The sequence below is a fragment of the Orcinus orca genome, chromosome 16, assembly GCF_937001465.1.
Source record: "Orcinus orca chromosome 16, mOrcOrc1.1, whole genome shotgun sequence".
In the NCBI taxonomy this organism is placed as follows: domain Eukaryota; kingdom Metazoa; phylum Chordata; class Mammalia; order Artiodactyla; family Delphinidae; genus Orcinus; species Orcinus orca.
Genome location: NC_064574.1, coordinates 8,618,742 through 8,635,465, shown reverse-complemented (window position 1 = coordinate 8,635,465; position 16,724 = coordinate 8,618,742). Strand labels below are relative to the sequence as shown.

Sequence of the window (16,724 nt, the reverse complement as noted above, 5' to 3'; positions counted from 1 at the left end):
TTCAAATTGTACCATGGTACCTTAAACAGGACTCCTTTGATTGCAAATGACAGAATACCTCAGTCTGAGCTGGTTTAAGAAAAAAGGGGAATTTTTTACCTTGTGGAGTTAAACAGTCCAAGAGTGGCTCCACTGAGGCAGAAAATGCCAGCTGACCCATGCAATACCAATTCAATTTTGTTCTTCCAGAAATAGAGCCATGTTGGAATGGAGACTATATTCCCCATTCTCCCTTGGAGACAGCTGTGGCCATGTGACAATATATTGGTCAGTGGGATGCAAGAGAAAGAGAGCTTTGAAATATCTGGATGAACTTTTTTATTTGGAGGCTGTTTTCCCTCCACGCTCTCTTCTCCCTTCCTGGGAAGTGGCAGTTAACTGGACCCAAGGATGGACACCATGTCCACAGCTGGCCCACCAGCTTGAGTCCCTGGATGACCTTTGGAGACTGAGCTTCCTATCTGCCCATCTGGATTGTTCCATGAGAGATCAATAAACTTTTACCCAATCTAAGTCATTGCATTTTGGGGTCTAATGGTTACACCAGCTTCTCGAGTATTTATAATGTAATAGGTTCCTGGGGTACTGGATAGGGGGGTCCAAACAGTACCATCAGGATTGGGTTTGCTTCTCCTTATCTCTTGGCTTTGCTTCTTCTGTGTAGCCTCCACTCCCGAAGCTCCTGGGCTCCGTGCATCCAGACTGTATTTCAGCCAAACACAGTATGAACCTTTGGCCCAGTATTCAGCAAAAGTAATGTAATTAACTCTTAATGCGCCAATTTAGGTCATGTGTCCATGTCTAAACCAATCCGTATCTTTGAAGGAAGGCATGTACAAGGCTGCACACCTGTACTGGGAGCAGGGGATAATTATACCCCAAATGACAATGGTGACCACTATTGGAAGAAAGGAATTGCATGCTGAGGAAGCAAACAAAAATGGATACTATAAATATGAAGTGCTAAGTGTTAAAAATTGAGTTAAAAACAGGGATTGAAATAATGATTTTTCTATGTCAGACTTACCTCTAGTGAAACCGAATTGTGTGTGGCTGTGTGTCTGTCTGACACGCATAGTTGTGGGAGTTGTACACTGCACAACTCTATAAGCACTACTTACATTGTGTATCTCTGTGAATTACTCCTTTCCCCCTGCAACAGTTGTGTATGCATATTTTGGACAAGTGTATAGCGGCTGTCTGTCCTCTGAATAGTAGAGCACAGTTTGTGTATTTTGCACGTATATCAGTTTGACTTCACCCAAAACAAACCAACAAAACCATACACTGGATTCAATCTTGCAATTAAAAAAGAAAAGCATTGGTTTCTTCACATCTAGTTTGATATTTTCTAGAGTGATTCTAGTTTGCTCACTTCTACCTAAATTATTTATGGATATTGATTGAACTCAACATTAATTATCAAAGGATGGATTTCTCAGTCTCAGTATTTATGTATTTATTTATTTATTTTTGGCCACGCCGCGTGGCATGTGGGATCTCAGTTCCCCGACCAGGAATCGAACCTGAGCCCCCTACATTGGAAGCATGGAGTTTTAACCACTGGACTGCCAGGGAAGTCCCTCAGTCTCAGTTTTTGTCAGTAATTATTTCTGTTACCCTGAGCCATTCACTCAAGCTCCTTGTGCATAAATTCTTTAATTCTTGGTTTCTATGATTCTGTGGGTTTGGTCTATAAATGATGTGTTGGATAAATGCCTTCTGTGAACATGTCTATTTCATGGCAACCATGGATGGTATTTTTTTTTAAGTTTTAAACCTTCAAAAAGAACTCTCCAAATGATATTTTTAATCATTTCATCTTCTTTTGGTGAGAGATTTAAACTTAAAACATCATTTTCATTGAATGACAACATGATGGCAGAGCTAATGGTTTACTATGTAACAGAAAGAGTTCTCCCTGCCAGAAGATTTGCTTTTTTGATTGTCCCAATTTAGTCTCAGTTCCCCTATGACACATTCTTGGGTGATTCTCTTCTTTAACTGACACCCATCAAACCAAGATGACTAAAAGCTAGTGTTCCCAGTGAGAAAGGAAAGATTCATATAATCTTAGAGTTGAAAAGCCTTTGAATGTCATCAGGCCAAAGAATCCACTAAATGAATGAATCCTCTCCTCAACAGCTCTGACCAGAGGTCGCCCAGCCTTGGCTTGGTCACCTCCAGTGAACAAGAATTGTCAAATTTCTGATGCCATCTTTGCCTTTGTGGACTGTGCAAGTGATTAGACAGATCTTCCTTGGAAACCACCTAGTAACCTCCCTCCCCCATGACAACACTGTATAGGACAGTGTTTACCATCCAGTGTTTACCAGAGCTGGTGTCACACACACCTCCTTTCCCGTGGGACCTGGGGCAAATCTCTTAATTCCTCTGAGCTTCAGTTTCTATAAAATGTGGATGATAGTACCTATCTCATTATTCCTTGAACAGGATTAGCACAATGCCTAATGCCTGGTGCCAATAAATGATAGCCGTTATCAACTCAGACATGTTTCAGGAAGGTAGTGCAATGCAGCCAGGGGCAGGTGAATGTGAAATCCGGTCTCCCTTTTATCGTATTCTATAGGCAGCATCCTGCAGTGGCTATGAACATGAGCTCTATTGCCAGGCTAGGGAGGCATAAATATGGTCCTGGTATTCACATAAGGGGGGTGGGTAGCTCATAAAGTACAGGGGAGTTTAAATGAGCCCAAGCTAAGGGCTTAGAGGGTGCCTGACACTAAGGATTTATTCGGCACCTGCTCTGGGCCAGGCTTTGTTGGTACACGTACTAATGAGGCCAGGGGTCAGCCCCTGGGAAACTCACAATCCGGCGGGAAAGACAAGCTCAAACAAGGAAAATGATATCAACGCAAGGGCTGGGTCCAGGATGCCAAGGAAACCCGAGGAAGCATGCAGCTTAAGCCAGGGCAATATCCCTCCCCTCATATGCCAAGGTCAAGGCAAACCATGGCAACACCGCTCCCCAGACACATGCACAAGAGGCAAAAGCCAGCCCTTCTCAGGGCAAAGATGGGGCTGAAGGGAGAGGCGGGGTCGGCGGCGTCTGGGAAAAAAGTGAAATTTCCTCGCCATCTAAAATAAGCCCAGAGCCGGAAGAGACCGAGCGTTATCTCGGCGGGTGTGGGCGAGGTGCGGGGCAGGCAGGGGCAAGCTCTGGGTCCCGGAGGAGGGTCGGGGTCGGGACGAGAATGGGGGCGGGCGAGGCGGGCGGGAGAGGAGGGGAGGAGGAGGGTGAGCGCGTCCACGCGTGTCTGCCTGCGGGTGGCCACCGCCGGGCGCCGGCCCCGCGCGGCTCCTCCCCTCGCCCTCGCCCTCCCCACTCCCCCCTCCTCCTTCTCCTCCTGGGCCCCGGGAAGAGGCTGGGCTGGATCCCTGAGCAGCCGCCGCTCCTCCTCCGGGCAGGCTGGCTGATGAGTCAGCTGACGCCGGCGCTCCAGCCTCGCCTCACGGCGCTGCGCTCTCTGCGTTCCCCCAAAGTGGCTGCAAACCGGCCGCCCACTTAAAGGTTTTGGGGGACAGAGAAAGTGATGTGCGCCTTCTGAAGCCACGCCGGACCACAGCCGTAAACGCTTCACCTTGTCAACTTTCTCCTTCCACACCCCAAAGCCTTCTCTTGACCCTGGCCTCAGCCCTCCCCAAAGCCACTTAGGGTGCGTGCGCCTGGGTGAGGAGGGGGGTTGTCACTGGCTGTCCGGGATGGCTTCCAATTTTAATGACATAGTGAAGCAAGGGTACGTGAGGATCCGGAGCAGACGCCTAGGGGTAAGTATCGATCCTTTTTTTTTTCCCCTGCCCCCTGTTCACCGGGTCAATTGTCTTTATCTGTAGCCAGCATCTCCGGAGGGTGGAAGGAGATTGCCGGCAGCGCGCCGGAGAATTGCGCTGTGGTTTCTCAGCCTAAACCCACATCTCCTGGGGCTGCCACTGTAAGGCCGGGTCTAGGTATGTAATGGATCTATCTTTATCTCTCGGATGACTTGGCCTTCTGATGGTGGCCCTGTGGTCGGCTTCAGTAGCCACTGGAGCCCGTCTACTGGAAATAAATATTTCTCGGTAACCATGGGAGTCAGAGCTGAGAAACCCGGGCGGGGTGGCTGAGCCCGCCGGATGCCCCCGGTGCCCCTCTTCCCACTCGCCGCCAACTTAACTTTTCCGGGGGAGGGATGGACTGATTGAGGAAGGGCAGACGCTCTGAGTGTGAACAAGGTCAGGGACCCTCTGACCCCAGGGAGAAGTCTTTTCAGACTCCGGGTCCTGGACAGTGACCCACCCCTGGCCCAGGTGCTGGCAAAGGCGGTGTGGGTAGGTTCCATGGTCCTGAGCCTGGGTAGTGGATTCATTGCTGGAATACACACCGGATGCCCGCGGGAGGACTATTTAGGGCGGAACATAATACCTGGCACAGAGCAAGTGCTCCCTCGCTAAATATGTACTAAAAGGAAGAATGAATGAACCAGAGGCTACTTGTCAGGGATCGGATGTTGGCCCAGGGATGGCTTCTCTCTTAAAACCCCCTCTCTTTTGCCCTTTTCCCCTTTGCTCTTCATTGATGGACTTCAGAGAACTCATTCTGCTTCTCTTTGGGCTTGAGGGATGGTAAAGGAATTCTTGAGGGAGGTGGGGATACTGGAATGATTTTTTTTTTAATTTCAAACTACCTCATTTCTCTTTGCCTTGTGTCAAGTGCTGTTGCTGTTTATTGTGTGCTTTGGGGCGAGGGAGTTTGGGGAGAAAAGTTTACTTTCCTAATGTCTGAAAAAATAATGTCCGTAATGATGAAGAATGGCCACAGTGGGAATAGAGTTAATAGTAATAAATTGAACATCTTTCTCCACAAATATATGTCATTGGCACCTTTCTCTTATTTGGTCTTTGGCCTTTTTTATGTACCAGATAATTTTACTGAAAATTGAAAGGCAATTTCACAGTGTTAAACAGTTAGGGAGGAAAACCTGCTGATGGGAAACATCTATAATTATTAAAAACTCTTACCTGATTTGTTTTGGTCCTTTTCTTTCTTCTTCCTTGCTTCCTTCCGTCTTCCCTTCCTCCCTCCCTCCCTCCCTTTCTTTCTCTCTCTCTCTCTTTTTTTTTCCTTTCCCTGCCGGTTACCATGTTTTAGCAACTAGGCCCCATGTTATAGTGAATATATAAATATATAATCAGGGAGAAATGTGACAGAACTAACCAACCCCTATCAACCCTTAGTTTCCTTGGTTTTCTTTTTTGGCTATGCAGATATTCTCATCAAGGGGACCAAGTATTGTTAGGGTACTTAACATAGTGACTTTCATGCAAAGGGCAAGAAATAAGAGGAACTTTATATTTTTTATAACCTTACGGGCCAGCCGACTGTTACAATGTTAAAAGGAGCATTAGAAAACACCATTCTAATTTTAGATTTACTCCATCATGTCAGCTGAGGAAATTGATAAGAGACATCCATTCTGTGCTAGAGAGCATTCCAATAGAAAGAGGACATGAATTATTAATGCACAAAATGTGAATTATTCATAAGGATCAGCGTTTATGCCAAATTGTGACACATGGTGATTTATTTGAAAGACTAGTTACCATAACTTTCTAGTTTATAGTAATTGAGACTTTTTTCTGTAATATTACTGACACTATATAGTCCCGTGTGTGCCAGTGTTTACGGACAGATATTTGAAGCAGAAGGAAAGGAAATATAGTTTACTTTGCATCCCTTTATATTTTACAGTATCTTGGATGCCGACCAGAAGTGTACTTTCTCAGGATTTATTCATTGTGTCTGTGTTAACACTCAGATAGATTTTAGAATATTTATTGAATGATGGTTATTGCTCATGGAGAGAAAACGTCAAAAATATAATCAACAAAATCTGGTTTTATTTGTTCAGTTTGATTTTATCACCAGTTAATTTTCAAAAAGTGTCCTAATGATATAATTTATTTATATAAACTGAAGAGGTTGATTACATAATTGTCAGAAAGCACTGCAAACTAAAGTTTTATAATGGAGGCATCAAGAGGAATGCTTCAGGAAAACGGCACAGGGACCCTCCGTCCAAAGTAAGAAATGTTAGTGGTATTAATCTAGGCTGCAGATAGCCTAGAACAGCAAGCAGCATGTGGAAGTCTCAAAGAGTTGGAGGGCTTTGTGTTAGGTACACAGTAGGCGCTCAGTTAGTGCACGTTGAACATGGATTGAACTACAGAGTGAAGGCCTGACTTTGCAATTCATAAGCCCCTTGAGGAGCTGATATGACATGGTGGTTTTATTAATGGAATTCAGACAAGTGTCTGGATTAGAACCATGTTTGGGAGGGTTTATAATTAAACAAGAAAACAACATTTCATCGTAAGCAGCTGGTGTGCCAGGGAATGACCCCTCAGATTTGATAAGAGAAGAAAAGTGAACAAATCTTCCTTCTATTACTCGTTAGCTCTATGACCCTTGACCTTTCTTGGCCTCAGTTTTCTTATCTGTACAATGAACACTATTTAGTGATGCTGTGAGCATTGGATAAGATAATATTTGTGAAAATGCAGTGAAAGCATACAGCATTGATTCTGATTTCATTATTTCTTTGGTGTAATCAGAGATGAGTTAGGATTGATGGAAGGATATAGGAATGATTGATTTTTTTAATCTTTCTATCTAAATGTGTCCAAAGGCATAAATGTTTATGCAGCTCTCGAACATTTTCATTGGATGCAGTTTTTTACAAATTATATACATGTAAGTGATTTTTCAGTGGGGCATGAAATAGTCTAAGACCATCCGCATTCAGATGGGTTGCAAATAAGTGGTCACCTTTAGTTGAGATACTAAGCAGCTTAAGTGATTAAACAATCAAATATTTGTAGACTTGTTTTTTTCTATAAACATCAAAAAGCTTAAAGAAATTCAACTGATTTAACTCAAAAGTCTCAGTATCTTCACATCTTTATTCTCTGGCTTCATCATCCGTTGGTTCATGGAGGTGTCAAGCTGGGCTCTGGGTGCAATACTTTTTCAGGATAATGTCGATGTTGCTGTTTTGAGGGCTGGGGAGGGGTGTGTCTACAATTATCTGGCAAATCCACAAAAGGCACTAAAAAAGGTATTCTTAGCGGAATGGTGAACTAGGCAATTTGCACATCATTAACCTATCACGTGGCTTAGATGGCATCATATAACTGCCCTCACTTGGTTTCTTCCTTTGCAGCGGAGAGGATTTCCCAGTCAGTAATTGCTATGGCTTGTCCACCCTGCAAGTCTCAGAGTTTAAACTCACACCTGTTCACTTTATCTCCATGCAGTCCCCCTCGATTACCCGACTTTCAATAGCATCTCTGTGCTCTTATGTACCAAGGACCTTTTCTCCCGTCTAGCCTGCATCCTCATCTGGACGTCTCCTGGTCTCAATATGTCCAGCCACCCCTGATTTTTTCATCCAAACCTGCTTCTCCTGGAGTCTGCATCTCAGCCACTAGAGGTCCCAGTATTTCAGTTGCCCTGGTAAAAATCAGTCAAGCAAGCAAGCAAGCAAGCAGCAAACAATAAAAACTCAGCCCCCCTTCCCACTCCCTCCTTGTCATAACCCCACAACCAGTTTATAGGGAGGTCTTGTAAGCTCTGTTTTGGAAACATGTCTAGAATCCGACTACCTCTCACATCATCTGCCACTGCCGCTCTGGCCCAAGCCCCCAAATATTGCAGAATAATAACCTCCTAATTTATCTCCCTCACTGCTCAGACCACCAGGAGTCACAGCCCTACGGCGGGCTCCGGGGCCCTGTGCTGACTCAGAATCTTTTATGTATTGATTTATCTTTGGCTGTGTTGGGTCTTCGTTGCTGCGCGCGGGCTCTCTCTAGTTGCGGCGAGCGGGGGCCATGCCTCTCTGCGGTGCGCGGGCCTCTCATTGCGGTAGCTTCTCTTGTTGCGGAGCACGGGCTCTAGGCACGCGGGCTTCAGTAGTTGTGGCACGCGGGCTCAGTAGTTGTGGCTCGTGGGCTCTAGAGCGCAGGCTCAGTAGTTGTGGCGCACGGGCTCAGTAGTTGTGGTGCAGGGGGCTTAGTTGCTCTGCGGCATGTGGGATCTTCCCGGACCAGGGACCGAACCCGTGTCCCCTGCATTGGCAGGTGGATTCTCAACCACTGCGCCACCAGGGGAGTCCCCTGACTCAGAATCTTTTCTCTTGCTGTTCCCTCTGCTTGGAATGCTGTTTCCCCACGTTACCTCTTCCTGGCTGGCTCCTCACCTTCTTCAGCCTTTCCGCAAATGCCACCTTCTCATTGAGGCCTTCCAGCCACCCTATTTTATCTCTTCCCTCCTTCTCCCCCTATATTCCATTGTGTTTTTTCTCTCTAGACTTATCACCCCCTCACTTACCAGTCTGTATGTTTTACTTGTTGATTGCCTGTATCTCCCAAATGGTATGTGAAACTCCATGAGGGCTGAACCCCAGCGCCTGGAACAGTTTCCAGCATGGAGGAGCACTCAATGAAGATTTATTGAATGAATGAATCCATCACTACCTACTGGTTTAAGAGCATACGCTCTGACATGAGACTGTTAAAATCCCAATTCAGCGACTGGTTATGTGACTTTTGGTGAGTTATTTAGCATTTATAAGCTTCAGTCTTCTGTAATAATAGGGAGACTCATAATATCCACCTAATAGAGGATTCTCATAAAAGGCTTAACACAATGCTTGACACAGTGGAAACCCAATTCATGTTTATCACTGCTCTCTCTACTACGGGTGCTGTTCGAGGTTGATGATGCTTACATGGTTGTTATTTTCATCTCTTTCACTGCAATAGCTCTCATCCTCAAAGACCTTGCTCTTTAGTTAGGAAAACAAAACTTAATATCCATGAAATAATTAACGTACAAGCACCGATGTTAGGTTATGGAAGGGATATTTGCCTTTGTAGGATTTTTCATGATCCTTAGATAAATGGCAAAGGTATCAGGACCAGAGAAACCCATCTCCGTGTAACTTTGGTTTGAGCAAGCTCATCATACTAGTGCATAACTGTTAATTTGGGGATCTTTTTTTTGGGTGGCAGAGTAGATTCGAAAAACTGGTTAATTAATGGCCAAATTTTAGGCAGAAATATTTTCTCACTCCTTTGTGTCTCTGTTGCACTTGACCCAGTATGCCAAAGGGGTTTCATATTTCATTTAGGGTTTTAGATTTATAGATGATCAGGGATCTGTGCATTTTTAATGGTATCGTGGCAAAGTTATATTCATAACATCAAAATCATAGGAATTGGGGCTTCCCTGGTAACGCAGTGGTTGAGAGTCCACCTGCCGATGCAGGGGACACGGGTTCGTGCCCCGGTCCGGGAAGATCCCACATGCTGCGGAGCGACTGGGCCCGTGAGCCATGGCCGCTGAGCCTGCGCGTCCGGAGCTTGTGCTCCGCGGCGGGAGAGGCCACAACAGTGAGAGGCCCGCGTACCGCAAAAAAAAAAAAAAAAAAAAAAAAATCATAGGAATTGAATAAATTCATCATATACCATCAGTACATGAGTGTATGTACACACACATGCACACAAACACATACAACCATTCAGTAAGATTCATGAAGCATCCTTTTCCTTCCTCAAGGAAAAGAGGGTCTGGGGCTAACTTCCAGTAGTGAAATTTACGGTCAGTTAGACTGAATACACTTGCTAAGTATTGCCTAAGAGTACTCAGTATTTTAGCTCCATTTGAATCAGCTTCCCTGGTTTCCATGTCGGAAGTGCTTTCCATGTCGGAAGTGCTTTCCAGCTGGTATTTTAGTCATCTTTATTCAATGGCCTTGTGGATGGTATGATTAATTATGCATAAAGTCAGCCTTTAATCATCCCCAAAACTGATTTAAGGAAAGAATGGCCAATTTAGTGATTTTGTGTGTAGGCATAAACCAAATTACTTGTGTGATGATTTTCCCCACATCTGCCAATGTATTTTTTTATGATATTCATTAGATGGCTAGAAATATTTATTTTTTAAGCAGCTTTGTAATTTTTGTGGATCATTATCTTTGGTATTTTAAGAATTTAGTTTTCATTTGGGATATATTTGATTTCATTTATTTTATCATGCATCAAATGTTTATTGAGTGAATATTCATTTTAAGAAGCTCAGGGAAAACCACCTTAAATAAGACAGATACAGTCGACCTCCTCAAGGAATTGACAGTCTATTTGTGGAATGGTATTGTTAACATGAGATTAATATATTCACTCGAGTTAAGGATGAATTAGTTTGAGTAACGGGTCAAATATTGAAGTGAAAAGACATCTGCAGGTATCTCCAGTTTCATTTTCATGAAACGAGGAAGGGGAAATTTGATTTTCCTCTTCCTCTAGGAATTTGATCCTGGTTGGGTGGAAATAAAATTTTGGGGAATTCCAAGCCAGGAAGAGATTAGGATGCCTCCCTGCTGCAAACCCCTGTTTCTGTGAAATTCAAAATGAAATTGGGAGTTTAGAAATGCCACAGATATATGTGAATGTTGAAGTTAAAATAGCTTTTTTCTAGAATGCAGATGCCTACATTTTGGATGAGTATCAGGAAGCTGATTTTTTCGGAGCAGTTGGGAGGCTATGTTTATTTTTTTAGTGTTCTGAGCCTCTGTTGATGCCCTGGGTCTCAGAGAACATAAATGTTAGCCGTGTGTACTGTTATGGATAAGATGCAAATGGTGACTTCATAGCTTTTATGAGATTCTTAGAGAGATCAGGACTTTTGTGTCCCAAACCCTGTCACCTCCCACCCTCCACAATTTCCAAAAAGGTTAAGAACCACTGTCTCATTTTTTTAAATTAAATTTTTAGATTTTAGGTAATAGTAGGTTCACATGAGGTGTAAGAAATAATACAGAGAGATTTCGCATGCCCTTTACCCAGTTTCTCCCAATGGTAACATCCTTCAAAACCCTGGTATCACAACCAGGATACTGATATTGGTACCATCAAGATACAAAGCATTCCCTCATGACAGGGTCCTTTGTGTTGTTCTTTTATAGTTGCCCCTTCTGCTCCCCCTTCCCATAACCCTAAAGCCCTGACAACCACAAATCTGTTTTCCATTTTTATAGTTTTATCATTTCAAAAATATTATATAAATGGAACCATACAGTGTGTAATGTTTGGGGATTTTTTTTTTAACTCAGCATAATTCTCTGGAATTGTCGTGGTTGTCTTCAGTATTGTGGGTATCAAAGTTTCATTCCTTTTTATTGCTAAGTTGTATTCTGGGATATGGATGTGCCATAGTTTGCGTAGCCATTCATCCATTGAAGGACATTTGGGGGTGGTTTCCAGTGATACAAACATTTGGGTCTGGGTTTCTGTGCAAACGTAAGTTTTCATACCTCTAGGAAAATGCCCAGGAGTACAATTGCTGTGTTGTATTGGTAGGTGCATGTTCAGTTTTTCAGGAAACCGCCAGACTGTTTTTCACAGTGGTTGGACCATTTTACATTCACACCAGCAACGCGTGAGTGATCCAGTTTCTCCGCATCCTCGCCAGCATTTGGTGTTGCCCCCCAGTTTTTGGCACGTCAGTTTTGGTTTAGACGTTCTGATGTGTGTATATTGACATCTCCTTGTGATGATGAGATGATGATTGACATCTCCTTGTGATGCTGAACATTTTTTCATGTTCTGATTTGCGATCTGTACATACATTTTGGTAAAATGCCTAGTCATGTCTTTTGCCCATTTTCTTTTTTTTTGCGTTACGTGGGCCTCTCACTGCTGTGGCCTCTCCCGTTGCGGAGCACAGGCTCCGGACGCGCAGGCTCAGCGGCCATGATTCGCGGGCCCAGCCGCTCCGCGGCATGTGGGATCCTCCCGGACCGGGGCACGAACCCGCGTCCCCTGCATCGGCAGGCGGACTCTCAACCACTGCGCCACCAGGGAAGCCCAGCCCATTTTCTAATTGGGTTGGTTGCTTTTAACTGTTGAGTTTTGAGAGTTCTCTGTATGTTCTAGATATTAATCCTTTTCAGACATGTGGTTTGCAAACGTTTTCTCTCAGTGTGTAGCTTATTATTTTAATCCTTTTAACAAGGTCTATCACAGGGCAGAAATTTTTAAGTTTGATGGAGTCCAGTTTATCAGGGTTTTTTTTCCCTTTTGGTACTAATGCTTTGTCCAGCCCAAGATCCCAACTATTTTTTCTACTTTTTTTCTTTCCTACTATAAATATTTTATAGTTTTACCTTTTACATTTATGTCCATGATCCATTTTGAGTCAGTTTTTATATACAGCGTGCATTTTAGGTGTAGGTTCATTTTCCGCCTATGGAGGTCCTGTCTTTTCTCCATTGAGCATACTTATGTGTATCTATTCCTAGGTCCTCTACTCTCTTCCGTTGTTTTGTGTGCCTCCATATGTCTACATGTGTAGCTGTACAGTGTCTTGAAATAGGGTAAACTGGTTCCTCCCACTTTATTTTCTCTTTCAAAATTGTTTTAGGTATTTTAGGTCCTTTGGTTTCAATATGAATTTTCAAATAGTCTTGACTATAACTACTACAAGTCTAGCTGGGACCCTCCCTCCCTCCTTCCCTTCCTTCCTTCCTTCCTTCCTTCCTTCCTCTGTTGAATTGGTGCATTTTTAGAATAGTCTTGACAATAACTACTACATTGCTGGGACACTTTCTCTCTCTTTCTTTCTTTCTTTCCTTCCTTCCTTCTTCCCTCCCTCCCTTCCTTCTTTCATTCATAATTGAATTGGTGCATTATTTTTTTCCTTGGTGGACATAGCGTACATTTGGGACTCACACTTCAGTTTGGATCTCAACTTGGCCACTTACTGACTTTGTGGCCTTGGGGAAATTGCTTACTCTTTCCGAAATTTAGCTTCCTCATGTACAAAAATGAGGATAATAATATGCTTCTCATAAAAGATATCAAACTCTTAATCCTGTGCTGACTCACAGTAGAAACTTCATGAAGGTCTGTAATGTTGATTTTTATTTTTTATTGTCAAGAGATTGAGGTGATATTTGTTGTTTGTTGTCTGTAAGAACCATAAACTGGTAGAAATTAATTCACTCGTATCTCAGCAGAAGAGGCACGGCTTTGGTAATGAACAACAGGTAGCATTGTACTTTCCTCTTGCCGTTAACTTTAGCGATTCATTTTTATAACATCGGGTTTATTTAGGAGCCACTGATGAAACACTGTATTAGAAAATATGTAGTTGAATATGTTCGACAAAAATGGCAGACCTTTGATTAAAGATTGACCATCATATTTTTGCTTATTAGCTCTAGACGTCTTCCCCAAATGTGACGATCATGTCTTGAGAGACCATTTTAGGGCAGTAAACAACATTGAATCATAAAATGAGAAAAAGTGCTACTTCTTATTTAACTCAGCTTAAGGAGCTGTCGGCTAGGAGGCCTTTTAATAGAAAACCATACTTAGGTGCAGAGTCTTCAAAAGTATCATATTTTATTGTATTCGTTAACATTATATTGTATTACATTTTACATTTACCTTCAAGTGATACTGCTTTTCCATTTAAGATAAGAATATATAGTTTCCTCTTTAAATAAATTAATTTAAAAAGCGAAGTTTTAAAATAGATAATTAACACATAGTGCAAGTGTTACAAAGAAGCAGCAAAAACTGTTGGGGTAGGTGGTGGAACTGAGATGCAGCACAAATCCAACTGGTGGGCTGTGTGTGACTGAAGTTTGGGAAACACAGGATGATTGTACTTATCTTTTTAAGTGGGTTTCGTGAAAAATTCTTTACTTGTAGCTGCCGTATGGCTTGATTCCATACAAATATGTTGAAAACTGGGTTCTAAGAAAAGATATCCCATGTACTCAATACCATCCTCTAAGGAACTTCCGTCTGATATGACTATGGGTGTGTGTGTCCCTTCCCACCCCCAGCTCCCCCAAACCCACAAACTTGTCTCAATTTGCCTAAGTTTTTATTTTATCTTCCCTTAATTCATTTATACCATGAATACTTTAGTGGTTAATAGAAAGAGAAATTAGCCTATCTTATGAATGGACTACTAACTCAAATTCAATTAAAACACGAGCTTGGGTTCAAAGCTTTTACTTACTACAAGTTACACTATTCAGGAAAGTGCTGTAGTCTTAAAATGCATTTTATTATCTTAATACCACACATTACCTTAATAAAAGAAAATTATTTCTAAAAGACTTTGAGAAATCATACCTCTTTGAATCTCCTAGTGAAAGACTTCATTGACTTTTCATATGAACAATTCCTTCAGATTTCCAGCCTTCCATTTACCAATAGCAGGTATTTTAGCTCATTTGCCAAAGAACCACTTTTTGAGCCTGGGTTGTATTTCACCAACAGTGACCCCAAATCTAGATGTTATGAAACTAGTCTGGTCTTCAACATCCATTAATTTAGATGGAAAATGTTGTGTGAAGTGTGGTTGGAAAGGAACATTCCCGGGGACTCGGCCCCAGGAGAGGTCTTCATCCATTTGAATCCATCGTCTCCATTGATGGATGATTTTTCTCTGATTTTCTTCCGGCTGGCCCTCTCTTGGTGTCCAGATTTTAGCCTTATATTTCCTACCTGAGACCAACCTATATGGATCATCACATCCAAAGTTTTCCCCTCGCATCTCTCTAGAACATTGTTCTTATTTTTGTGCCAGATACATTTTTTTTTAATTTATTTCTTTGTAGGGTATGTCTTCTCCCACTAGGCTGTAAGTTCTGCGAGACCAAAGACCTTGGCTATCTTATTCACTGCTGTATCCCCAGCTCTTAGCCTATGGTAAATGCTCAATATTTGCTGATTGAATGAATAAATGATTTTACTGCAGGTCAGAATAATGGAATGAGACATTCAAGAAGACAAGGAGAAAACTGTGCCTATGTCCCACCTGATTTTGTGGTGTTTTCTATTTTTGAGTGGTAGGATGTTCTAAGATGTCTCATAATTGCTACTGGTATGTAATCTGCAAATTCAGTACCAGGGAATTCAGCAATTAATGCTCGAGGTTTGAGTTGGCCCCCTTAAAATTAAATTTTATTTGATGTTTTTTGGAATAGGTAATATGTATACTTGGTACAAAATTCAAAGGTACAAAATTTCTACATTGAACAGTAAGATCTTTTCATCCTTGTTGCTAGGAATCGTCTAGTTTCCTTCCACAGAAGCAACCACTGTGAATAGTTTATTCCAGAAGAGTCTATGTATAAAAACTTTTTTGTGTGTGTGCATGAATGTATGTGTGTACATGATATATATAATTACATACTCATCTGAGCTGTGCTTTTCTTATTTAGCAACATATCATTTTTTTCAATAATCAGATAGAATTCCAGTGTACGGGTATATTGGCTGTATTTGCTTGCTTATTTATCCATTCTTCCTTCTTTCCTTTCTTCCTTTTACTTACTATTAAATATGTGCAGGAAGTAGGAGTTTTTATGTCCATTTTACAGATCAAAAGACTGAGTTAACTGTGATGTTAAATTTTTGTGCAAGTCACACGTGGCAGTGCCTAAGTTTGAGTTCAGGCTGCTTCTCTCTTGTGGAGCATCTGAGTAATTCCTTTTTCCCTGTTACAGACAGTGCTGCAACCCCCTCCCCCCCATCTCATCCCATGAAAAGCATATTGGTGAATAGATTCCTAGAAGTGGATTTATTGTCCAAAGCATATTCACATGTAAAATTTTATCAAAGTTGCCTTGCAGGATGTTCCCAGAAAGCTGTGAACCCACCCCTTTCCTCCCATTTTGCAAAAGTGTGCTTTGAGAGCTGTTTCAAGATTCTGCTAATCCAGTAGGTGAAAAGTGAATCTGTTTTGTACATAGATTTTCTCAAGCATGATGCTGAGTTCTTGGCAATTTTATAATTAGAATCTTTCCAGTTTTGCAGTCTTTTTTCTTTTAGGAATGACATTTACACAATTTAAAAAGTAGTTGTTAAGTAAGGATTTAGAAACACATAAACGATGATTTATTTTCTTAGAACAGCACCTTCCTGGGAAATGCTGTGTCAAATCTTTGACCTAGAAGATATGATAACTCATATGTTAACTGTGGCTGTTATTTTTATTCTGAAGTTAAAATGATAAAACTGAAAATTTGCTCAACATATATTGGGTAAAAAAATATGTTTATTGAATCAAACAAATGCATAGTAACTAATGTTGCCCAATCAATATATTTATTAACTCACTCAATCTTGTAAGATGCTTCAAGTGGGTCCAGCTGGGAGGAGGGATGATAGACTAGCATCTCTGCCCATAGTAAATGCTCAATAAACATTTAAGTAAAGGAATAAAACCCTGAAATAACATTTTCCATATTCAGTTATGAAACAGACAGTAGCCCTATCATCTCACGAGTACGTATATCCACAAATACTAAGAGTTTTGAGGAATTCTATTGGGTGATGTTTGTTGGTAGCCCTTTTGCAGTATCCAAACTGCAGTCCTCGGCACAGGACAAACATGTGGAGACGAGGAACCTGGCTGGAAAAGAATGGCCTGATTTTTTTCCCCTGTCCTGCTGCTGGCCCTCTGCTGCGACCAAAGCGTGTCACTGAACTTCTCACGCCTCAGCTTCCACTGTGGCAAGATGGAGATACAAATGTCTGAGCTCCCTCTCTTCCCACCTGTCTGCCTCTGAGCCAGAAGCATGATTGTGGATGTGAAGAGCATGCCCAAGCACACACAATATCCCATTTAGTCCCAAATT

At 42.2% G+C, this 16,724-nt stretch overlaps 1 protein-coding gene across 1 annotated transcript in view; it reads left to right on the top strand.

Annotated features, from left to right (window-relative positions):
• The first annotated feature begins 3,413 nt into the window (after positions 1-3,413).
• DOK5 (docking protein 5) overlaps positions 3,414-16,724 on the top strand; it is a 141,891-nt gene continuing 128,580 nt past the window's right edge. The window contains exon 1 of the mRNA XM_004282918.4: positions 3,414-3,789. Within this exon, the coding sequence (XP_004282966.2) occupies positions 3,724-3,789 (66 nt within the window). The 5' untranslated portion in view covers positions 3,414-3,723. The remainder of the gene's footprint in view (positions 3,790-16,724) is intronic.